The sequence below is a fragment of the Python bivittatus genome, unplaced genomic scaffold, assembly GCF_059951505.1.
Source record: "Python bivittatus isolate LINGU-HERP-01145 unplaced genomic scaffold, Pbiv_v1 ctg000610_np1212, whole genome shotgun sequence".
Lineage (NCBI taxonomy): Eukaryota > Metazoa > Chordata > Lepidosauria > Squamata > Pythonidae > Python > Python bivittatus.
The window spans coordinates 1,365,356-1,388,668 of NW_028277088.1; the positions used below are offsets into that span (position 1 = coordinate 1,365,356).

General features: G+C 52.3%; 2 protein-coding genes across 4 annotated transcripts; both read right to left on the reverse strand.

Moving 5' to 3' along the window:
• Positions 1-2,176: 2,176 nt before the first annotated feature.
• Positions 2,177-10,307, reverse strand: LOC103052486 (uncharacterized). 3 transcript variants are annotated; one of them, XM_088150369.1, is made up of 4 exons: positions 10,033-10,307; positions 7,810-8,450; positions 5,036-5,239; positions 2,177-3,858 (listed from the first exon to the last, which is right to left on the reverse strand). In XM_088150369.1, the coding sequence occupies exons 2-4, from the start codon at positions 8,273-8,275 to the stop codon at positions 2,783-2,785; spliced, it is 1,746 nt and encodes a 581-aa protein (XP_088006495.1). In that variant the 5' UTR covers positions 8,276-8,450; positions 10,033-10,307; the 3' UTR covers positions 2,177-2,782. The 3 variants fall into 3 exon arrangements, with proteins under 3 accessions (XP_088006495.1, XP_088006497.1, XP_088006496.1); XM_088150371.1 differs by having other exon boundaries at positions 2,177-3,855; positions 10,033-10,306; XM_088150370.1 differs by lacking the exon at positions 10,033-10,307 and adding an exon at positions 9,219-9,708.
• A 438-nt stretch (positions 10,308-10,745) lies between these two features.
• On the reverse strand, positions 10,746-18,166 carry LOC103052722 (protegrin-1). Its single transcript, XM_025176267.2, is given in 5 exon segments — positions 10,746-12,246; positions 12,248-12,427; positions 14,990-15,066; positions 16,736-16,843; positions 17,690-18,166. Coding segments are annotated over 5 exon segments (744 nt in total). The 5' UTR covers positions 17,861-18,166; the 3' UTR covers positions 10,746-12,038.
• Between the last annotated feature and the right edge of the window lie 5,147 nt (positions 18,167-23,313).

Consider the following 23,313-nt stretch of genomic DNA (forward strand, 5'->3'; position numbering starts at 1 on the left):
TGCTGCTGTCTTAGGGCATCAGAGGACACAGGCCAGGTGTGTGTGTGTGTGTGCACATCTGTCTGTCTGAAATAGCCACAACTGCAACCAAGGCTGCCCTCTTGAGATTTTGACCGCCCTGCAGGCACCCCTAATTGATCTGAGAGGGTCCAAAGTTTTTCTACCCCCACCCCACCCCACCCCACCCCACCCCACCCCCTGCAGTTGGCATCTATTCACTTTCCTCCATTTGAACCTTATTCTTGCTTGGATTTTAGATGGCGATGCACTAGACCACCACATTCCCTGAACGTTTAAAAAAAAAAAGGTCTTGGGACCCGTTTTTGGCCGACTCAGGGCCTCGTACCTTGGGAGCAACCCAGGGCCCCCCATGCAGACAAACCTGATTTTGTCGCACATGTAGGACTGTAAAACCAGGAGCAACGTTATGTAGGCTCTGCTCACGTTTTAACCCGTTTAGCACAATGCCGTTGCTGGATTCCCACAAGATGCTGGACCCCAATAAATGGCCCAGGAAACACTCATTTTGTGATCTGGTTCCCCCAACCCAGAAAGACAACAGCGGGGGGGGGCACCAAATAGCAAACCAGGATCCACCCTACTTCATTGCAACCCAGGTGTGTGAACCTACCCTGCGGGGGTGAAAATTGTGTTGTTTTTTTTTGCACACACCTCTTCCCAGTCCCCCACTCCAGATTTGGTGGATCACAATCCCCAGAACTCCCCCATGCTGACTGGGGATTATGGGACTTGGAATCCAACACTTCGAAAACACTGGCTGAAAAAAGATGACGCCTTGTAGGTGCACCCGTGTTTTTGAACTGCCGGGCTGACACACGCGCTAAGCCCTGGTGAGGCCTACACTTACTTTTAAGTGTATTGGCGGCCCAACTCCAGTGGGCTGAATTGAATCGTGTGAATGGTGCACATTGGGTAACAGGTTAGAAATAGTTTGGGTCGGCTGCATGATTATGGCACGTGTGATCCAAGGCTGGGACAGTGCTTAGAAGGATCTTAGGAAGATCCTTGGGAGCACCTTCAACAGATGTTTAAAGGCATCAGATTTCATGTGGCAGCCTGTTCTGCAGGACGTTCCTTCCAATGTCTAGCCCAGCTTCTCCACCTTGACCACTCGAACATGGGCGGACTTCAACTCCCAGAATTCCCTGGCCAGCCATGGGAGTCGAAGTCCACCCATCTTCAAGTTGAGGAGGCTGAGAAACACTGAGTCTTGTAATTCTTGGTTTACAATTCTTGGACCTGGGTTCTGGTCCTGCCCTCTGGGGCGACCGAGATTAAATCTGCCAGCCTCCTTGATAGGACAACCCTTCAGATAGTTGAAGCCTGCCAGTCATCTCTTCTAACAGATGTTTGTGAGCGGGTTTCTCCGAAACCATGGTTGGCTGAGTAAGCCACAACGGACAGCCTTCCCAGGTTGTACGCAGCCATAACTAAGAAACGTTATCACTTAGCGTCGGCTCAGTCTGAATTGGTGTTCACACATCTCGCTAAAACAATAATTTTTTAAAAGTAAGATCTGCCGACTAAGTAGCAATGGCCCAGTTGCGTAGTGCAGTGTTTTTCAAACTCAGCCGCTTTACGATGGGTGGACTTCAACTCCCAGAATTCCCCAGCCAGCCATGGCTGGGGAATTCTGGGAGTTGAAGTCCACCCATCGTAAAGCGGCTGAGTTTGAAAAACACTGGTGCAGTGCTACGTTGAATGGCTGGCCTTGGACCCTGCAACAATAAAAAGCACAAGAGCCAGGGGTGGCTGCAAGGTATGGTCAAAAAAGTCAAGATGGCAGCCACAGCGTGCAAATAAAAGCTCATCTGATTTTTATGCATCTCAACTTTTTTTAGCACCCCAAGGGGAACGGTAAGGTTCGGATTCTAAGCGTGCCCATCTCCCCAACCCCGAGGCCACGTGTATCCCCTCTCACGTGCACCGTGACGTCATTCAGGCAACGACACCACGGCCCGCGCGGCTGCTCTGTAGTGGTAAAACTGGGATCGATTCTTTCCGTGCTCCAGGGAAGAAGAAATACGGGATTTTTGTTGTCCAAAGACAACCAGTCACTCTGCAGTGAGATGGGCGGTGATAAATTTGGAATATCAGTTAATCAATCAATCAATCAATCAATCAGCCACCAAGGATGTTTCTCAGCTAAACCAAACTCCAGACAGGAAAGTTTTGTTGGTGTTTTTTTTCCCTTGTAAAAAAAGTTTATGGATATATATTTATGTATATAGGCATATTAGTCCATTAAATGAGTTGCAAGAAACTCAAACAGCAACTAAGAATTGGTTATCCCCCGAGACACACAGAACAGCAAATCTATTCAGATTAAGGTGTTTTGCACTTTCACGCACGCCCACGCTCGTTCCATCTCCCCCTCGGCCTGTGTTTTATCCCGAAGGACCACCGTGACCTAGACCAGAGATTCTTGCCATTTCGCTGGGTGTGCAAAATACGTTACACTGAGGGGCCATCTCCTTCTAAATCAGCATGGTCTAGAGACAACTTTGCTGCATTGACGCCCAATGCACGTTCATTTGCACATAGACCATCGCCACATTTGCACACAGACCATCATCCCGTGTTATCAAGAAGGTTCCAGACATTCACACCCCCTTTGCCGGTGCACTGGAGCAGCTTTTCTTAGATCTGTGCAAGAAAACAAAAATCCACCCCCTTTCACACGCCCTGGATCCCCCCCGGAGGAAAGGCTGGAGCTCTAGGCACGTCCCTTGGTCCTGGGCGTTGCAAACACCCGTCCGCCCTAGCTGTGGGCCATGAACAACCTTCTGTGTCTAGACGTGGAGCCCCGGGGACGCCCCCTGCCCCGCCGGGGGACCCCGTGAGGGCTTCGGGGCCCAGCGCCCCTCTCTCCCCGGCCACCGCTAAGCACGGGCGGTCCCGGGAGGCACGCTTCGGCTTTGATGGGGTAGAAGAGCGGGGTGGGTTCGGGTGACGGCTTGGGAGGCGGGCCCTCGGGTTTCAGAGGCAGGCTGGCCGGCGCTGGGACGGCGGGTTCGGCGCTGGTTTGTGATGCCCGCTCCTGCCGGGAAGATGCCCGCTCCTGGCGCAAGAACCACAGTTCATCCCGGATGTCAGTGAGGACGCCCAGCAGCCGAAGCTGAAGCTCCCTGTCCCGTGCCCGCTCGTCCCGCTGCTGGGCCCGCTCCTCCTGCCACACGGCCAGCTCCTGGTGGTAGAGCTGATCCCACCGGTCTTCCATCTCCATCAAGCGATACAGGTTAGTCCTCCAAGGCTCCCAGCTGCTCTCCCGTGGGCGGGAGCCCCCGATTCCCCGTGGTACAGGGTGGGGAGCGGGCCCCTGGTCTGCCTGGGGCGATGCCGAAGAAGGCAGGGATTCATCGTGGAGGGCCCCCACGTGCACCGGAGATCTGGGGGGCTGCTGCTCCTCCTCCTGCGGCGGCGGCTGCTTCTCCCAGGCCGCACCCATCAGCCCCCGTGGCAAGCAGCCCAGCTCGGCGCTTGGGGGGGCTGCCTCTTCCTCCTCCGGCTGGGGGGCGTTCAGCCCCCTGCTCAGGACGGGGAGGTCAGCGCCCCCGTCGTGACCCCACTCGGAATGACCACCCCCCTGGCTAAGGGCGTCCTCCGGCCCAGAAGCCCCCGACCCCTGGGAATTGCACCGGCGGAGGAGCATCGCCTGCCGGCTGGAGATCCTCAGGTCTTCCTCGGCCGACAGCGATGGATCGAGGCCGGTGCCCCCGTCCCCTTCCGGGCCTTCCCGGTCTTCCTCTTCGGATGCGTAGGAAACCAGGGAGTCATTTCTTAGTGGGGGAGAGACGGTGGACGTTTCGGGCGTCCGGAGCTCTGGTCCAGAGTCTGCTGGGAGAGAAGAGCAAGGTTGGCTGGCGGCTCCCATCCTGGAGCCCAGGTGAGGAAGCCGTAGGACCCCCTGCAACCTCCCTCCTTCCGTCTCACACCCTCCGAAAGCAAGTGAACCTCCTCAGCTCAGCCCTCCCCAACGCGGACCTTTCCTCAGAGCTGGAGACACCCCGCTGAATTGCCTTCATTTTGTCATGGGACCCAGGAAATCAGCTCGTTCCCTTCTCGTGTTTAGGACTGCAACGCCCATCAGCTCTGGCCAGCACGGTCAACAGCCAAGGCAGATGAGAGCTGTAGTCCAAAAGGGGTGGAGGGACAGACTTTTTATTCCTGCTCTGAGTCCCCGGGTTAAGAACGCCCGGGTTACAGATGACCCATACTTAAGAACAGAGCCTACTGTAGCAAAATTCGAGTTAAATATATAATGTTAAATACACAATGGTTCAAGTTCATTACACAGTACTACTTATACAGTATTATACAGTAATACTGTTCCGACTTACGTACAAATTCAACTTAAGGACAGACCTTGGGAACGGATTTTAAGATGTGCGGACTTCAACTCCCAGAATTCCCCAGCCAGCCATGCCGCCTGGGGGATTCTGGAAGTTGAAGTCCACACGTCCTAAAGCTGCCAAGGTTGAGAACCACTGGTTTGAACCATGGGCCACCATGGTTTACAAGCACCAATGTTGTGAGCACCTACATATATTTTATTAATAATTTTTATTTGATTTTGCCATCTTCCTTTATTCTACTGTCTTTATATAGTTGCCCCGCTGTTCGGCTTTTAATTTTTGAACTGGGTATGTGGGGCTGTTTTGCATTTTTTCTAAGTAAGTTGCTGAGTCACTTTGATTGTGGTGGAATAAGCTGGGGAGCATGGGAGGGGACGCCCACCTCTGGGGAGCCCCACAGGCGTCCACCTGGGGGAACAGCATCACACGCAATGTGAGATTGTGTGAATGCCACAATGATGTCATCGTAAACCCGTACGCAGGGTTGTTCGATGCCAGTGCAGCATTAACGCGGGGAGGTCGGTGCCAGGAGAGAGGGGAAAGTACAGATCCTACACTAAGCAGAGGGTTGGGCTAGATGACCCCCGAGGTCCCTCCAATGCCATGTTCCAATCACGGTGGGCGTTCTAGCGAGCAGACAGTCGCCTTGCGGGACCTACCGGAGCTGCTGTGTCCTTCACCTCTAGCATAGTCGCTCATCAGCGAAGGGTCGGGGCTCCGGACGCCCAGGCGCGGCCCCGCAGCCCCGTCCATTTCAGGCAGTGCCGAGGGCTGCCCGTTGGTGTCGATGTAAATCCCGGGGGGGCCGCTTCCCGGCTGCATGGGCCCGAACGTCTGCTTGGAGGCTCCCGGGAAGAAAATCTCTGCAAAAGAAGAGAACCCCGTCTCGCTGGTTTTGGGGGCTAGTGGGCAAGGGCCTCTCTGGGTGCTGCCTGCCAACCGTGATTTGCTCACCCCCTCCAAACAGCTGCCGTGTGGAGCAGCCAGGTAGCCATTGCTGCTTTTTTTGGCAATGAAAACCATTTTTTCCGTAAAGCCTTCAAACCCACCTGGAAGTCAGAGCAGCTTAGAAGAATCTGAACAGTGGCATAGCAAGACCGGACTCCATAAACCAGTGCTCGTCGGCCCCGAAAGAGCATGCTTAAGACTTCTTTCATTCTTTCACTTTTTCACAGGCCTCTGACCCAGCTAAAATCAGGAAAATGACCTTCTCCCCCCGCTTTGTAGCTGAACCAGGGAGCAGCACCGCCTCCACCCTTCCAGCACTCTTCCCAATCTGGCCTATGCGTTTCGCCTTCATGGACTGTGCCCAAGCAGATGACCCTGGATGATCGTCTCTTGGGAATGCTTGAATTCGGGGATGGCCTCGACGCTCCCTTTCAACTCGAGGGTTCTAGCAGCGTTGACAGTGCAGCCCCTGGCCCAGGATGGTCATTTCGGGGGGAGGTTGAATTTAGGAACCTGTGCTGAGAAGGGATGTTTGGGGACGACAGGTCCCAGAATCCCCAGCCACAGGGCTGATTGAGAATGATGGGAGATGTGGTCCCAAGCCTTCTAACAGGGAGCAATCTGGGGAAGAAAGATGAGTAACTCGCCTTTTGTGTAGGGCGCGCCCTTACCAGGGTGGGCAGAAAGTAGATCCTTAAGTAATCTGAAACAGGTTGGGACGTCTGTGCAAAAAATCAGGAGCCCGACGCCCCCTTTTCCCAAATTTGATTAGCTTTTCTCTGATTTTTTTGCCACCATAGAGGAACACAGCTCTCCCCTTACAGAAAGAACGTGCCGCTTTCGGAAAGGGATTTTCGTTTGGAGGACTTGCAAAGCGAGGATAAAGATGCCTTCAAGGCAAGCTCAGCTCCACTTCGTTTTGACTTCCCAATCTAGCCAACAGCCCTGAGAACTCCTGGTGGCCTCCCATCCAAGGCCGATCAAGTCTAACCTTGCTCGGCTTTTGAAACTGGCCAAGGTCAGCTTGGGGGCTCCCCCTGCTCCTGATACCTTAGGCCTGGTACTCAGTTTTTTTTTAATTCTAATGCCCATTTTTGAGACTAGGCACCAGTTGGTGGACGTTGGAAGTTTCAGTAACGGTGAGTAAACATCCTAGTCTAGCTTCTCTGTAAGCGTCCTTACAATTTATCGACGCGTTCACACAACACCTTTAATTAATCCGTCTTCTGGGCTCTCCCACTCTAAGCAAGGAGAAAAACCTAACACGGTTAATCCTGGGCTCGGTCTCCAGTTGGAGTCTTTCCCTGATCTGGTTGGGCAAACTGCATGAAGTTGTGCTCTCTGGCAGCAACCTAACACAATGTATTGTCTGCATGGGCGGGAAGGCAATATTTTGAGGGCAAAACGTTTTGTAAATGGCCAACGACACCTGGGTCAAAAAACAGCAAGACAAGGCTGCGTGAATCTTGGTTTGGGGACTTGGGGTAACACCGGTTGTCAGACTGTTTCCTGATGATTTGCAGTTTTTTTCAGCATTTACAAATAACGATACGGTGGAGATTTTGGCATTAAGCTCCAGGATTTACATTCTTTTTCATACCATAAAAATAACTCTATGTATGGCACATAATCAATTAATCAATCAGTCAATCAATCAACTTTCTCTTGTACGGTTCAAGCTTTTATTAGTGTCACACTGAGCTTTAACGGCATAACTTCAGTAATTTTCTTGGTTCACCTACTGATATTATACAGTATCTTTTGAAAACTTATCTTTGTTTTAATTCAATAAACTTTAAAAAGAAAAAAAAATTGTGAAAATGGTGGCCATCATGGTACAATTGAAACTTCCTGTTTTTTATGGTTGTACAGGTAGTCCTCGCTTAACGACCACAATAGGGACCAGAAAATTCATTGTTAAGCGGGGCAGTTGTTAAGTAACTCATGCCCAATTTTATGACTTTTGCAGTGGTCATTAAGCGAATCACCATGGCATTAAGCTAATCATGTGGTTGTTAAGTGAATCGCATGGTTCCCCATTGATTTTGCTTGCCGGAAGCCAGCTGGGAAGATTGCAAATGGCAATCACGTGACCCCAGGACGCTGCAACCGTCGTAAATGCGAGCTGGCTGCCAAGCACCCAGATCACTATCACATGACTGTGGGGGTGCTGTGATGGTTGTAAGTGCGAGGACCAGTTGTAAGTCCCTTTGTTCAGCACTACTGTTACTTTGAACGGTCATTAAATGAATGGTTCAGTGAGGACTACCTGTACTCTGAAAGCAGGTTGGGTCGTGATGCACATCAAAAAACAGGTGGAGCTTCGATCTCACTGTCACAGCTGCCATTTTGACTTTTCTGACCCTACCCCACAGGCACCCTGAAGTTATTAAAAGAGAAAGCAGGGCTCCCCCGTCCTTAACATCATTCAATCTCCATTTCTAGGGTCGTGTCGGCAGAGCCCCCGCCCAATCTCCCCACTCACCTGGATCCAAGACGATCTCCGGTTCCGAATCATGGGTGGGCTGCAGGAACGTGGAGGCCACCATCTTCTCCAGAGGCGTCAGCCGAGGCTTGTGGGGGGGCCCCGTGCGATGGACGGCCGGGGGCTTCTTGGCGGTGATCTTCTTCTTGACGTCCAGCCTTAAGTCCCGCCATTTGTGCTTGAGGTCGTCGATGGAGCGCTCCGTGTAGCCGAGGAAGTTGACCCGGCTTTGGATCTGGGTCCAGAGCTGTTTGCGGCGCACGGGGTGAGCCCGGAAGGACTCGGACCCATACAGGGCGCCGAAGTGCCGGACTACATTCCAAACCAGGGTTTCCGTCTCATCGTTGGAGAAGTTGGCCTTGCGCTTCCGGCCGGTGGCGCCGGGGAGGGAGGCGGCCGCCGAGGTGGACGGGGAGGATTCAAACTGGACTCCCCATTGGCCTCTCTCCGCGGCCGAGGAACACATGGAGTCCCAGCGCCAAAGGGGGGAGGAAGCCGTGAAAAGTCCGCTGGAGGAAAGACGGGCGGGGGTCGGCTTGTGCCACCCCCGGCCTGAAAGTCACCGGGGCCCTTTGGGAGAGGCCGCCCGGCGGCCGATTAAGGGTCTGGCCCGAAGTCCTGCAGTCTCATCTCGAAGGCATCTACCCAAAGAAGGCATGAAAGGGAAAAAACAGAATCAGAAACTTTCCAAAAGTTTGAGCGACCCTCAAAAGAAAAATCCACGAGGACATCATACCCAAAAAAGCCCTGCCCGTGCAAGATCTTAGGGTTCAACTGAGAGTCTTCCCTCCTCGGACCCGCTGGCTTAAAAACGCCGCGCTTCTCTTGCCCGGAGAGGAGGACCAGACCCCAAGGGGTTCCAGCTCCAAGGAAAAGGCCTGAGGCTGGACATGGGGGGAGCTTCCGGCCGAATGAGCGGGCAGCCCGGGACGCAGGCTGCCCCACGAAGCGGGCACGTCTCCTTCAACGGAGGCCCTGAAACTGAAGCAGCGTGGTCGTCGGCCAGAGGCTCCTGGGGACCCTGCCCTGAGCAGGGGGTCAGCCTACATGACCTCTTGGGCCCCTTCGAGCTAGACTTCTCATGCCTCTGGGCACCTCGGGAGGTGCCATCTAATGCAGCTGGACGGTCTGTTTGGGGATCCCTTCCTTGGCGACTGGTGGCCAACAGGTAAAGAGTAACAAGGAGTAAAATCTATCTACGCGTGCTATCAACGCAGTGTCTCTCGAGCTTGACCGCCTGGAGGTGGGCGGACTTCATCTCCGGAGGTGGGCGGAGGTGGGCGGACTTCCCCATGCTGGCTGGGGAATTCTGGGAGATGAAGTCCGCCCACCTCCAAGCTCGAGGGACACCACCTTGGGGAGACCGCCTTGGAGCGCTGGAGTCTTTTCCCCCCAAACTACGCACTCACCAAAGCTCGCCTTTTGGTGAAATCTGCCAGCCGGCAAAGGTGCCCCCGGGGCCAAGCGCTGCAGTGGCATTTCCACAAGCCCTTCCGGGCTCTTCGCACGGGCCACGACTGAGGCCCAAAGGAGCGAACGCGGCATGGAGGGAGGGAGGCGAGTTCTCCGTGCCAGACCCTCCGGCCGGGGCCCCGGGGCCCCAGGCCCTCCGCGCAGCACGAAGCACCGGGGACTCCGCGCGCGGCTGTCCGGGCCGGGGGGGCCTTTCGGGGCCCCCATCGCCCCTCCCCTCCCCTCCGCACGCGCCGAAGATCAGCGCCGGCGCCCCGCTCCTCGTCTCGCCTGCCGGTGGGGCCTTCGCAAGGGCAGGGGCCCGCCTGCTTCGGCGGCCCGGCGCCCCCCCGCGGAGGCAGCGTTGCGGGCGCGCGCCCGGGGACTGCACGTGTGAACGCTCCGCCCGTTTCCGGCCCGGCCCGGCCCGGCCCGGCCGCCCGCGGGGGCGCAGCCAGGCCGCGGCCGGCGGGGCGGCGGTTTCCGGCGCGCGGAAAGGCCGGGCCGACCTGCGCCCCCGCGGGCCCCCCAGCGGCGGGGGGCTCCGTTGGGGCGCCCCTCCGCGCCTTCTTCCGGGCCCCCGCGGACAAAGGCGCCCGGCGGGCGGGCGGGCGGGCGTCCCGGTCTCCGCGGCGAGCGCTGCGCGCCCCGGGCCGGGCCGGGCCGAGCCGAGCCGAGCCGCGTCTCGCGCGCCCTCCGTGCCGCCCCCGGCCAGCCGCGCCCGGGCCCCGCAGCCGCCGCCCCGCGCAGCCCGCGCCCGCGCGCCCTTACCCGCCGCGCTGCCTCGGCCGGCCGGCCAGCCGCGCCGCTGCGCTCCGCGGCCCCGCACTGCTGGGCGTCCCGGCGCTCGCCCGCCCGCCGGCTGGCTGGCTGGCTGCGGATCTCGCCCGCCGAGGAAGAGGCGCCGCCGCCGCCGCCGCCGCCGCCGCCCGCCCTCTGCCGGAGCCTGCGCGCCTCTGCCCGCCTCCGTGGGCGCGGGGCCGAGGCCGCCCGGGCGCCGGGCGGGAGCGGGCGGCCTTCCGCGGCGAGCCGCGCGCTCCCCGACCTCCCGCCGGCGCCGTCCCCCCGCCCCGCGGGAGGGCGCCCTCGCGGCACCCCGAGCCCGGGGCAAAGCGGGGAGACCCCGGGCGGAGAAGAGGAGAGGAGAGGAGAGGAGGAAGGGAAGAGAGGAAGAGAAGAGAAAAAAGAAAAGAGAAGAAGGGATGGAGAAGAGAGAAAGGAAGGGAAGAGAAGAGAAGAAGGGATGGAGAAGAGAAGAATGGAAGAGAAGATAAGAGAAGTAAGGGAAGAAGGGAAGGGAAGAGAAAAAAGAGAAGGGATGGAGAAGAGAGAAAGGAAGGGAAGGGAAAAGAAGAAGGGATGGAGAAGAGAAGAATGGAAGAGAAGATAAGAGAAGGAAGGGAAGAAGGGAAGGGAAGAGAAAAAAGAAGAGAAGGGATGGAGAAGAGAGAAAGGAAGGGAAGGGATGAGAAGAAGAAGGGATGGAGAAGAGAAGAATGGAAGAGAAGATAAGAGAAGGAAGGGAAGAAGGGAAGGGAAGAGAAAAAAGAAGAGAAGGGATGGAGAAGAGAGAAAGGAAGGGAAGGGATGGAGAAGAAGAAGGGATGGAGAAGAGAAGAGAAAGGAGAGGAGGTGAAGCCCACCCACCTTAGAGCCGCCGGGGCTGAGGCGCCCTGTCGTAGACCCTGTTCCAACCTGGCCTGCCTTTGAACTGGCAGAGGTGGCACGGGCGAGCCTCTCAAACCTGCCCACGGGGCCCACCTCGCAGGGCTATTAGGAGCGCGAGTAAGAAACGTTGCCCCCCCCGCTCAGTTCAGAACAGGCACTCTCTGTGGGCGGCGGCGGCGACCAATGCCTGAATCCTGGGGAACTCCCCGCCTAGAGAAATCCACCTGCCCCCTCTGCCCCTGCCTGGAAATCCCGTGACCTAAAAAATAAATGCCTCTGCAAAATTATTGAGCAGGATGGATCCATAAACAAAGCTCTCCTCCCCCTCCGCCCCTTCATATCATCATCCTCATCCTCATCCTGCCAATCTTCTTCCCTTGCTTTCCTCCTCCCTGCCCAGTTCCTCGCCCCTGAGCCCCACTTGAGAGTCTCCAGCCTCTACCCGGCGGCACAAGCAGCTTTGGGAAAAGCAATCCGGCCCTCGCCCGAGCCGGTTCCGACTCCGAGCCGGAGGCATTCCAAAGGGAAGTTCCCGTTTCAAAGATGGCCGCTGCCGGATCAGCAAGCGCCCAATCCAGCAGAATCCAAAAAGGCGGCTTTCTTACGCCAGTGCCGCCATGTTTAATAAGGGCAAAAGTACCCCCCCCCCTTTTTTTTTGGCCGCGGATTGCTAAAATAACTATTGGCGGGGTGGTTCGCCTCCTTCCTCACAACCATTTTGCAGGCTGGAATGCACTTCCTAGCCCTGCCGGAAAATCTCGCCCTGCAAAAATGTGGGAGCGTGCAAAAGATTCACTTCTGCCAAAGGAAATTGGCGGTGGAAAGTTTCTGCTCCGGAGGATCCAGATCAGCTGGGGACTTCTGGGAGTTGGAGTCCACGCGTGCTGGCTGAGGCATTCTGGGAGCTGAAGTCCACGCGTCTTAAAGCTGCCAAGACTGAGAAACGCTGGCCCGGGGGCTGCGGCCGGCGCTGGAGGGACGGAGCGAGGCTCCTGGCAAAGAAAGCTGGTGGGCGTTTTCCTTGAAAGGCCACAGACCGGGAAAGCTCCCTTCCTCGACGTCCCTAGAGTGCGCACGCTCTCGGGGGCTGCAGCGCTCGAACGTTGCCATCATCTTTCGGGAAAACGCGCCCGGAGCCCTCCCGAGTCAGGGTCTGCTCCGCCGGCTTCGGCAAACTTTTTAAGCCGCGCCATGGCACGGAGCCGCCGCTGGGGGGCAGCGCGCGCTCGCCGGAGGCCCCGCGCCTCTCCAGAGACGTCGGCCCTTCCTCGCCTCGCCTCTAGGTGGCAGCGGAGAGCCGGGCGCGCCGGCCCCGCCCCGCCCCGCCTTGCCCGCTTTGCTGCCCTCTCGAGGTCGTCGGAACATGGCCGGTCGGGGGATCCCGGTCTCTCCTTCAGATCGTTGCCCTGCTTGCGCCTCGAACCGATGAGGACTTTTCCGAAAGACGGGAAGCCGCGTGTGGGCTTTCTGCCGAAAGAGGAAAAGGCAGAACTGACGACTTATGGATGGGGGGAGGAAAAAGGGTCAAGGAGGGAGGAGGAAAAAGTCAGCAGGCGGTGGCAACACGGGAGAGGAAGAAGGGCGGGATTTAAAACTCCAGGCTTGCTTTCTCTTTTCACTTTTTTCTGTTTTATTTCTTCTTCGTTTTCATTTTTTTCTACTTTTCCTGTACTGCATTGTAAAATTTTAATCAAAAAATGTAAAATTTTAATTAAAAAACATTAAAAGAAAACAAGAAATGGGGAGGCGGTGAGTTCTACGCCTCCCTTGGGCATGACAGCCAACCGGGTGACTTTGGGCCAATCTCTCTCTCAACCCACCCCACCTCGCAGGGTTGTTGTTGCGGGAAAATAGGAGGAGCGAGCAGGACGGCCCCAAAGGGGGGCAGAGCATGCCGGCCCTCTGCTGCCCTCTGGGGGCATCACGGTTTGGAGCTGGGACGGCAGCCGGAAAGTCCCCGGTCTGTGGAGTTGCAGAGTTGATGCGTCCAGCACCGATACTTTGCCTGTTTGGGCAACGGCTCTTATCCCCAAAGCCAGCAAAAAATGCATATTTCGAGGGTTCCCTAAATTTTCTGAAGGGGTCAAAGGCTTTCTTCAGCCACCACGTGGAAAGCAGCCACCAGACCCTCCTGATTTTTGGCCCCCATAGACTAATACGGCTTTCCTCCTAACGGGCTAAATCAGTGTTTCTCAACCTTGGCCACTTGAAGATGGGTGGACTTCAACTCCCAGAATTCCCCAGCCAGCTCTGCTGGCTGGGGAATTCTGGGAGTTGAAGTCCACCCATCTTCAAGTGGCCAAGGTTGAGAAACACAGGGCTAAACTGTGGGTCATGTTACATTCAATGGGACTTAATTTCTGAGCACATATGCAGAGGACAACAGATGCTTCCCCCCCCCGCATTAAACCAGTTTGGGGAAGGTGTCCTGTCGACAACTAAAAGGTATTTCTAATCCCCTGCCTTCTTCCGTGCATCAGATTTTTAGATCAACTTTCAAGCACAATTTTTGGGACGGCAGGTAGAAACGAAGAACGTAAGGTCCATTCAGCAAGAACGCAGCACAAAGGCAGGAAGAGGAAATGACGGCGATTGCTTTTTTCCTGCCCCAAACGCCTCGGAGAATAGAAATACTCGGGCCTGGCTGCGAGAAATATCTTTTATTCCTATTGAACCCTTTGCCAACAGGCCCAGAGGGGTCCACAATAAACTTCGTTGTGTTTTGCAGAGGATCCAGTGGGACCACAATTATTCTGGCAGGGGTTTTTTTAGGATGTTTGTCGTCTGTGCAAAGCAAAAGATCAGAAAATATTCTGAGTTTCTCTTAAAGAAGCAAGTGCCGACGTTCCACAGTGGAGGCCAGTTTGATCTGCAAAGAAAAGGGACCACCTGGTGAGAATGAGCGTCAAGAGAGTTTCTGTATTGATTCCCAGTTTGGATCTGCAGCCTGAGATCCCAAAAGTGTGGCCAAGAAAATGCCATTTCTCTGGAATCTACCCCCCTGTTAAAAGCATTTACGACTCTTGAAAAATAAACCTTGGTTTGTTGCCGTTTTTCTTTTTCGGGAAGGACTCTGAACATGCTCAGATGCACTTTTGACCTCACCTCACTTCCTCTAAATGAGAAGACTTTCTCCTCCAAGGAAATGCACTTGGGATGATTTCCAACTTAGCCATGCCAATTTATTTAAATATTTAAATCATAACCCTCGGCTTCCACATTTCCTTCCTTCGGATTCCAGGGGCTCAAGGCGAGACATGCCACATCTTGCCTTTGAAAAATCTTGAATTTTTTTTTCCAGAAAAAAATCTGAAAAAGAAACCTGAAAAATTCAGATGACCACCAGGAGGCAGCCAAGGATTACTGTAATATTTTCAGGGTATCTTTGCTGCTGCCTGGTGGTCAAACCAATCTTTGCAGCCCAGATATTGCAGGAGGAGAGCAGGGTTAACTTACGGTAACCCAAAACCCCAGGAGTTTGCTAGCCTCTTTTCTGACGAACGCATTTTATTCGAAGGCGTAAGCTTTCATGAACTGCAATTCCCTTCACCAGATGCACAGATGCACAATTCAAGTTCCAGAATTCTCCAGCCAGCATGAAGTCCATACATTTGAAAACTGCTCAGGCTGAGAAACCCAGGACTAGACTGATGCAGGATTTAAATTGGGGTGAGATTACATCACCCTACATCAGCCTCTGCTCTCTGTGCATCTGTGGAAGGGAGCTGCACAGTTTATACGCTTTTTAATTACATTTGTTAGTTGGAAAAGGGGCTGGCAAACTCCCTGGGATTTTCAGCCCAGAAACGTTAGACCTGGCCAAGATCACAGAGGTAGCAAGTCGTCAAAACCAAGCATATTTAACTCTTTCCGGAGCCTGTTACGTCCCTGGAAGAGGCATCTGTCTCTGAAGGGGGGCTGTGCGAATTCCAATGCAGGAATCTCTGCCCTCCCCACATCGCGGACACCCTGGATGGATTTGGGCTACATATTCAAGACAAAAAAAAATGGAACACCATTTAATTTTGCCAAAAAAGCACCTTCTTGTCTGCAGCCTTACCAATAGCACAGCACGTCAACGTGGTTCATTTGTGGTTTCTTCTGATATTTGTAGGATGCGGAGCAAACCTTCACTTCCTGTCAAAGAAAAATCAATCATCAGTTTCCAAGAAAAAGCACCTGAAAGAAACCAGCCGTCTCCTCCTCCGATGCCTCCACAGGGAAAGAGAAATCAATTAAATTCAGCTTCTTTCTTTCTTTCTTTTTTTGAAGTTCACGCTCCCATTCGTGTGTACCAGGGGTGTCATGGGATAGGGGTCAAAAAAGTCAAGATGGCGGCCGCAACTGTGCGATTGAAGCCCTGCCCCTTTTTTTGCACATGGAGCTTTTGTGTGGACTTTTCCCTAAAATACTTTTTAAAAGTGGCAAAATTCCCATTTGAATGAGTGCGTTCATATGTACTGTTAAGTTCCCCAAAAATGTGAAAGTGGTTAATTTCACCTTTAGATGGTGCTCTCTCTGTGCGTGGCACTAAACTAAGTGGGAGGAGTGCCATTTTTCATTTGTGTCTCAAGCTCCATAAAATATAAGGTCTCTTTCAGGTTAAGCTGAACTTCTGGTGACTTCATGGACATGTCCTCGTCCATCTGAATCGGGCCTCATCCCAACCACCAACCCTCTACAGAGGGTGCTGCAGCTGTCCCCAACTGCCAGCCCTCTGAGGTAGGCCAGTCAGGGAACAGACGGAGCAAGGATTCCAGGAAGGCTACTTTATTGTTGCAGGGCAGCGTTTCTCAACCTTGGCAACTTGAAGATGCGTGGACTTCAACTCCCGGAATTCCCCAGCCAGCACGCTTTAAGATGTGTAGACCGTGCAGACATGCTGGCTGGAGAATTCTGGGAGTTGAAGTCCACGCATCTTCAAGTTGCCAAAGTTGAGAATCACTGTTGTAGGGTATTGTAACAGAATCTCCAAAGCCTGCCAGAATTTCTCTCTGCCCCTTCTTATACCAAAGGGAATCAAGGCGGGGTTACCCTGAGCCTCTTTCCCACCCGTTCCCGTTTCCCAGGACCAAGTTGCCGTTTCTCCTCCCTTAGCGGATCCTGCATTCTTTCTCCAAGGAATCTTCTGCCTTCCTCTCTGCAAACGCATCACAAAGGTGAGGAAGGAGGAAGACGAGAGCCCCAGGATTGACGAGGGGGAGCCCATTTCTTGGTCACGGTGGTATTAACTATGGGATGTCAGGAGGGTTCCGAGCTGCTGTGTTATTTAAGGTCAGTTATGTTCTTTTTAATTTTGGTGGTTTTTACTGTTTTTATTCTGTTTTTAACGGGTAGCCGCCCAGGATCATGCATATGAGATGTATAAATTGAATGAACGAATGAAGAAATGAATGAAGAAATGAAGAAATAAATAAGTAGTGTCTCCTGGTCATATAAATTGAAGGAAGGAAGGAAGGAAGGAAGGAAGGAAGGAAGGAAGGAAGGAAGGAAGGAAGGAAGGAAGGAAGGAAGGAAGGAAGGAAGGAAGAAAGAAAAAGAAAGAAAGAAAGAAAGAAAGAAAGAAAGAAAGAAAGAAAGAAAGAAAGAAAAGGGGAGGGGAGGGGAGGGGAGGGGAGGAAGGAAGGAAGGAAGGAAGGAAGGAAGGAAGGAAGGAAGGAAGGAAGGAAGGAAGGAAGGAAGGAAGGAAGGAAGGAAGGAAGGAAGGAAGGAAGGAAGGAAGTCTCTTGGCTCTAGGAGCAGAATTTGGCAGCTGGTCCAAGGTCAGAGGGAGTAAAAGCTCAAGGACTTGGATGTTCCCACTTACCCCGTCGTCTTTGAAGTCACACTTGGAGAAGTCGAGGCCCTCGATGGCTGAGCAGACAGTCTCTTTCATGGAGAACTTCAGGGATTGGACTCCTTCTGCCTCAGGGTCCTGGGGAGGAGATGCTTTTGAAAAATTGGTGAAGCTCCAAAAATGTCTCCACTAACTTTCCTCTTTTTAAACAAAGAACCTTAATACTTGGCGATATTACCTAGGAACTAAACAGCGATATAACAAGATAACTAGAGCATTATCATGTAAACAAATTCTATAGTTGGAAACCTAGCCTATTGTATACAAAAAAGGTATAGGGTAAAGAAAAAAAAGATAATTCTCTACATCAGTGTTTTTCAAACTTGGCAACTTTAAGATAGGTGGGCTTCAACTCCCAGAATCCCCCAGCCAGCTGCAGGTATGTGTGTATCATCATCGTCGTCGTCATCCGTCATCCCAGATCAATCCACTGCAGGATGAAGGCCCTTTTATTGAAGGGTGATGGACTGTAACCTACCATACTGGGCCACTGCGGGCTGGTAAATCCATCAATAACTATCAGGCTCCTAAAATTAAACCATTTTCTTCCTTTTTCTTTTAATCAAAGAACTGAATCTAGCGCATTCATAGCTGAAGGATGACAGTGACTCGCAGCCCCTGAAGCTGCTGTCCTGCTTTCTTCTGATATGGCACTCTGGATGGAAGGAGAATGTGACGCATGTCTGGTTTATCCAATGATATCATGACATCATATCATGACATCACCGTGGGGGTCTCATGATAGGTGGGACATCATTTTCCACCCTTGCTCCCTGCAGACACCCATAGATCTATTTAGCTGCCTAGGATGTTTCACTGATGGGGAAACGGGGGCGTCTTTTGGTGTGTCGTGTCAGCAGCAGGGAGCGGTCAAGTGGGCAGCCAAGTGGACCAGAAATGTCTCCACCACATTGGGCAACTCACCCAGTCTGGCCGGGGTTCAGCTCTCACAAGGCGGTAGAGAAACTTGACACCTTCCTCTTCATTGTAGAGTCTGACGGCCTCTTCAAGAGCTTCCGGGTAGGTCAGGGATAAACTTAAGAAGTTGGTGGTGGCTGGGCTAATGAAGAGCAGCAGGACCCAGAAGCTGTGCATCTTGAGGACTTCTTGGAGACGTTCTGTTTTTTGGAAATAGGCGAGGAATCAGCCCAGGCAAGGCTTTATGGCAACCCAGCCTCCCCCTTTCCCCACTGGCTGGCAACGCAGCCGAGAACATGGGTTAGGTATCCCGGTTTCTCCTGCAAATCCGCCTTTCCCCTCTTCCAGCCTCATTCAGTTTCTGACGGCCCTAGGGCCAGCCTCCTTCCAAGCTGGGGTCTTCCAGGTGAGTGAGACTACAACTCCCATTATGCCCAGACCCATGACTCCTGCCATCTGATATGTCTGGAAGACACCAGTTGAGGGTGGGGATCAAGGACATCCAGTAGCTGCAAGGAGACCACAAAAAAGTGGGTCGTGCAACTCAGCGACAACTTTGTGGGGGGGAGGAGACGCTGCCTAGGGAACGGTCAGATAAGGGAGGGCATGGCCCGCAGCTGCATAATGGGCAGAGAAAGAGACTCAGAAAGGAACCCCCCTAACTTCTCAGGCTACAAAAGAGACAGTGCAGACTTGCAAGATTCTCTTAATGCAGCCTTACAATAAAGTAGAATTAGCGCATCTGGTCGTGTGGACTTTCGGTTGCAGTGGCTGGCATGAATGAAGATTCACCCGGGGTTCCACTGGTCTTTGCTTGTAGAGGAAGCCCCTCTGCCCTCGATGCCTGCAGGCAGCACCCCCTCTCCCATTATAGTAAACGGAAGGAAGCGTACGAGGTGGAAGTGATGTTGGGCTCTTGACGCAGAGGGAAGCGGGTTGAGTACTGCAACCGTCAGCCAAAATATTTTGGTGTCGCTTCTTTCCATCCCCGCAACCCCCAGCCCTAGCAATTGCCAAAGAAGATGCAAACGCAGCTCAGAAATGTCCCACACCATCACTGAATTTAGCCCGGGATCAAGCCTGATGGGTTATAACTTAAGCTAATAAGTCTCTAACAGCCTTTCCAATCTTTCTGCCCTTCTGAAAGCCAAAGGGTTGTGAGAGACTTACAAAGATCGCTCGACCTGTGTGGAAGAATAGCTCAGTGGAGAAATCCCAGATAAGGAATGAAGAAGGATGGTGCTCTTAGGGGCTAGGATCTTGAAATCATCCTAAAACTCAGGGTTGCAGCTACTGCTCTAGTCCGGTGTTTCCCAACCTTGGTGACTTTAAGATGGGTGGACTTCAACTCCCAGAATTCCCCAGCCAGCATGGGAGTTGAAGTCCATCCATGCTAGATGGGGAATTCTGGGAGTTGAAATCCATGCATCTTGTGCAAGTTTGCTCGCTGCTCTTTGTTCTGACTCCCCAGGGTTGTCCCAGGTCCTTCTATCTTTTTGCTGGGCATCTGGACATCCTTTCCAACAAGGGCTATAGACTGCAACACCCCCCCCCCACTCCCCCCAGGTCTTGTTTTCTAACAGAGAATACGCAAACCTCCAGGTGGTGCCCACCAAGATTCAGGCTGCCCGGAGAACACACCTGTGATGGAATGGACCTATGAAGGCCAGGCTCAGGGAGATAAGCGTGCTCTTAGCCCCCAGCAGGAGCGTGGGAACTTCAAGAGGATGAGGCTGGCACCTCCCTGAGGAATTCACGGTGTTGTGGCTGGCTGGCTGGCTTGGGAACTTGGGTTCAGTCTGGGGAGATTTTCTGTCTGGAGATTGTAGCTAGTAAACACAAGAGAACTGAAATTGCATTGTCTCTTGGAGTTCTTTGGGCTGAACCTGACAACACCCTAATGGGTCAGGTGTCTTTGCATTGAGAGCCTATGAAGAAAGGTGTGTTTGAGCAGGGCCTGGTGTTGACTTTGTTGGCAGTGAAAATGGGGAGAAAGTGCACTTGGCAAACTGAGAATTTCCTGCCCCCTTTTTAAGGGGGAGAAAGAAGGGAAGGGAAGAAAGAAGAACCCTTATGGTGTCAGGTCTCTAGATCAGCCTAAATCTTGACGTCACTCTTATTGTTCCAACTCATTAAATTTCCTAGGAGCCTCAACTCCCCCTCCCCCAAATAAAAAGAAGAAAGAACATGTGTTTTCTTGTGCAAAGTACTCTTTGTCTCAGTTCTCCAGGATCTTCCACATTCCCCAGAGAGCTGGGCATCGTTTCAAATTAGGCCGACTGATTGCAATCTACCTCCAGGTTTCATTTTCTAAGAATGCCTCCGGGACCACAAAAGTGTTCCTAGAAATAAATACGCTGCTTTGGAAAAAGCCAGCTTCTTGTTTGATTTTTGCTTTTAATGAGCCAAGCAAGCAAATAAAGTCGGGGGGGCCGTGAGCCTGGTGGACGCTGGGTGCATTCCCACATATATGAATCGCCAGGGGCGCTGCCTTGCCCAAGCCGTGACTTAAACCTGAAACCCAGGCCAAGGCCAGCACTCCGAAGCTGCTGGTTCAACTATCTCATCTGCTAGGAGGGAAGAAGTCTGGGAAACTATGGCTACAGTCACGCAACAAGCCTAGCCTGGTGGCCAAATGAAGCCACGGTTGGAGCTCTAAGGACCACATCTGGGCTGCCAAATGTGGCTGAACCATCCCTGGGGAGCAGGAAAGGGATCCTGAAAGCTCTCCCCCTCTGCTGGCACCAAGGGAGACCTGCCCGCAAGGGCCCTGAGTGATGCACACACCAAGCGCACGGGGGGCACACAGCAGGCTGCCCTGCGGAAGCAGTCAAGTTCAGCACGGGCCGCGCTGTGTGAAAGCGGGCACTGCTTTGCCTACGTTCTCTGAAAGCTGGGGCGAAGCTTGAACAGATTTAATTTTAACTTCTCTTCTCTTCTCTTCTCTTCTCTTCTCTTCTCTTCTCTTCTCTTCTCTTCTCTTCTCTTCCTTTCTTATTTTATTTGAATAATATATGTGGCCATCCATCTCACAGCAGTGAGTCTGGGCACTGAGCAAAGATAAAAATCCCAACACTTTCCCTTCCCTTCCCTTCCCTTCCCTCCCCTTCCCTCTAGGCAGCATACAGTATTAAAAATTCAATTTAACAGTCAGTGTAATGATTCAGTTCATGGCTCTCAGTAGCATGACACACCCCCCCCCCAACTCAAAGGATTGGACAAGGAGATGTAGTTTCAGCCCTAGCCTAAACTGCAAGGCCTTGGCTTCCACCCAGTGGCAAGGGGCTCCCTGGTCTGAGCCCTAGAAAAAGCGGAATTACCTGCTGAGGTTCCAGGTATCTGTGGAGACCTGCAAAATGTCCTGCTGAGATCTCTGCCTGTGGGGCAGATATACTGGAGTAGGCTGGTCCGGCAAATATTTGGGGTTTAAGGAGGTTCACCAGGTGTGTGTGGGGTGTGTCCTCAAATGAGGGATTACCTGACATCCTTTTTGCACAGATCTCTGTGTACTTTTGCTGTGGGCCATGTTTCCTCTTGTCCAAACCAGGGATTAATTTTCACAGCTTGGAACGGTGGAAGCTCCCAGCTGCACGCGGGCTGCGGGCTGAAAAATTAGACGGGACGGGGCTTCTGAGCATCTTTTTATTAAATTCTCTTTAGCAGGCTCTGAATGTGCAGTGCTCACCAAGGTCTCCAGAACTGAGACCCCAAGGAAAGGTGTCCTCTGCACACACCTCCAGGTCAACTTTCCTTCCACGTCTTTCCAGAAGCATCTTGCAATCACTCGTTTGATCCCCAAAATTTAATTCCTTTTAAAAATCCTTTTGCTCCAAGTTCCAGTGCTTCAAGCCTTGGTGATGGGGGGAAATGAAGTGACTAAAGAATTGAAATCAGACACAAAAACACACAATGTTTTTAAAAAGTCTATAAATATTGTTTATTCATCAGAGTATGACAAAGGGGGAATTAGAAAGTAATATGTTTTTAGTAGCTTTTCTTCTTTTCCTTCCTTTTTTTTTTCCCTCCAAGAGTGGAGATTTTGGCATTCAGCTCAGAGACTTACTTATATTGGTAAATATGATTTAATGTGCTTAAATGTAATCGAATGATTTTTATGGCTAATTTCTAATCAAATATATATTGACCGGTAACTGTGCTATCCTGAGATTTCCTTGGTCCACTTATAGAGATTATATTTCTGCACCAATTATTTTTTCCTTTTTCCTTTTGCTTGCTTGTTCTCTCTCTTTTTCTTTTAAAAATGATCTGTCATCTATCTATCTATCATCTATCATCATCTATCTATCTACAAAGAATCTCATGATGGGTGCAGGCTGGATGGACAAAAAACAACGCAGAATGGAAGCTGAAAATCAGATGCCACATCTTCCTGACCAAATGGCTGAATGTTTCCAATCCTGGTTCACCAGGCTGAATCTGCTTTTGGAAAGATGCTACATGAACAGAACCACATGATTCTTCTAGGCAATATTCTTAGCTTGATGGAGGTCAAGGTGGCACCTCTCCTCCCAGTTTTCCCCTGTGTGGTAGGCTGGGCTCAGCAAGAGAGGGTGTTGGAAAGATACAGAGGCCAAAGGCTAGCTGAACCAGAGGGAATCCATGTTTGAATGGAATGAAACCTTGGGGCCAGTGAATAACCTTTTCTAGGAAACATGATGGGTAATGACCTTAATGAACAAAAGGACGGATATTCCAGCTACATAAGTACATTCAGTCCATCTGATGCACAGTTGTGGGGCGATACAACACAGATTAAAAGAAGGATGTGCCAAAGACCAGGAGAAGATCGAAGCATGACTGATGGGTCAGAGGACCATCAGGACGTGAACCTTTGGGATCAGATCTGTCCAAGAACAGCTAAACCTCTCCTCAAATGATCTTCTCAATTGTAGCCATACCCCATGACAGGTTTGGTGAGAACCAGCTGGTCCAGGCCCAACACTTTTAGGTTATGAAATAGGGATCACAGAGATGCTCTGTGGATAAGGCAGGAGAAGTGGGTAAGGGTGTGCATGTCGGGCAGAAGGAGAATTTCTTTATTCTGTGGCTTGCTAATTTTATTTGCAGTTTTCCACCCGCAACTTCTCCACACTAGGAAAGCTTTCTGGAATCTAGGAGCTACAAGATGCTTTGATAACTATCCGATGGTTTCGGGAACCCTCTCTGATTACGTTGGTTGGGATAATCATGCTGATCAAAGGGGGTGCCTCTAATTAGTTCACCACCCAGAGTCACTTGGTGGAGATGGGCGGCTGCAGAAATGAAAATACGTACGTAAATAAATAAATGGTTGTGCTGAAACTGAGAAATGCGTGGAAGGGAGGCCTGTATTCAAACCCTGATTCAAGAAACGTAGCCCTTGGTACTGCGTAATGTTGCCTTAGGTGGGGACAAAGATGCTGAGAAAGAAGGAAGAAGATTCTTTGTTTTCCTAAGTGACCCAAACTTTTCCACAGAATTTCTGGAGCCATGAACCCGGGTCTCCTCAGTGCCAGTCCAGCCCCTTCCAGCCCAGTTAATCTGGTTAGTTTACAGTTCCATAACCCAGGAAATAGGTTAACTCCATAACCCCGTCAGACTCGTTGTGCAAAGGCCATGGTGTTCCTTCT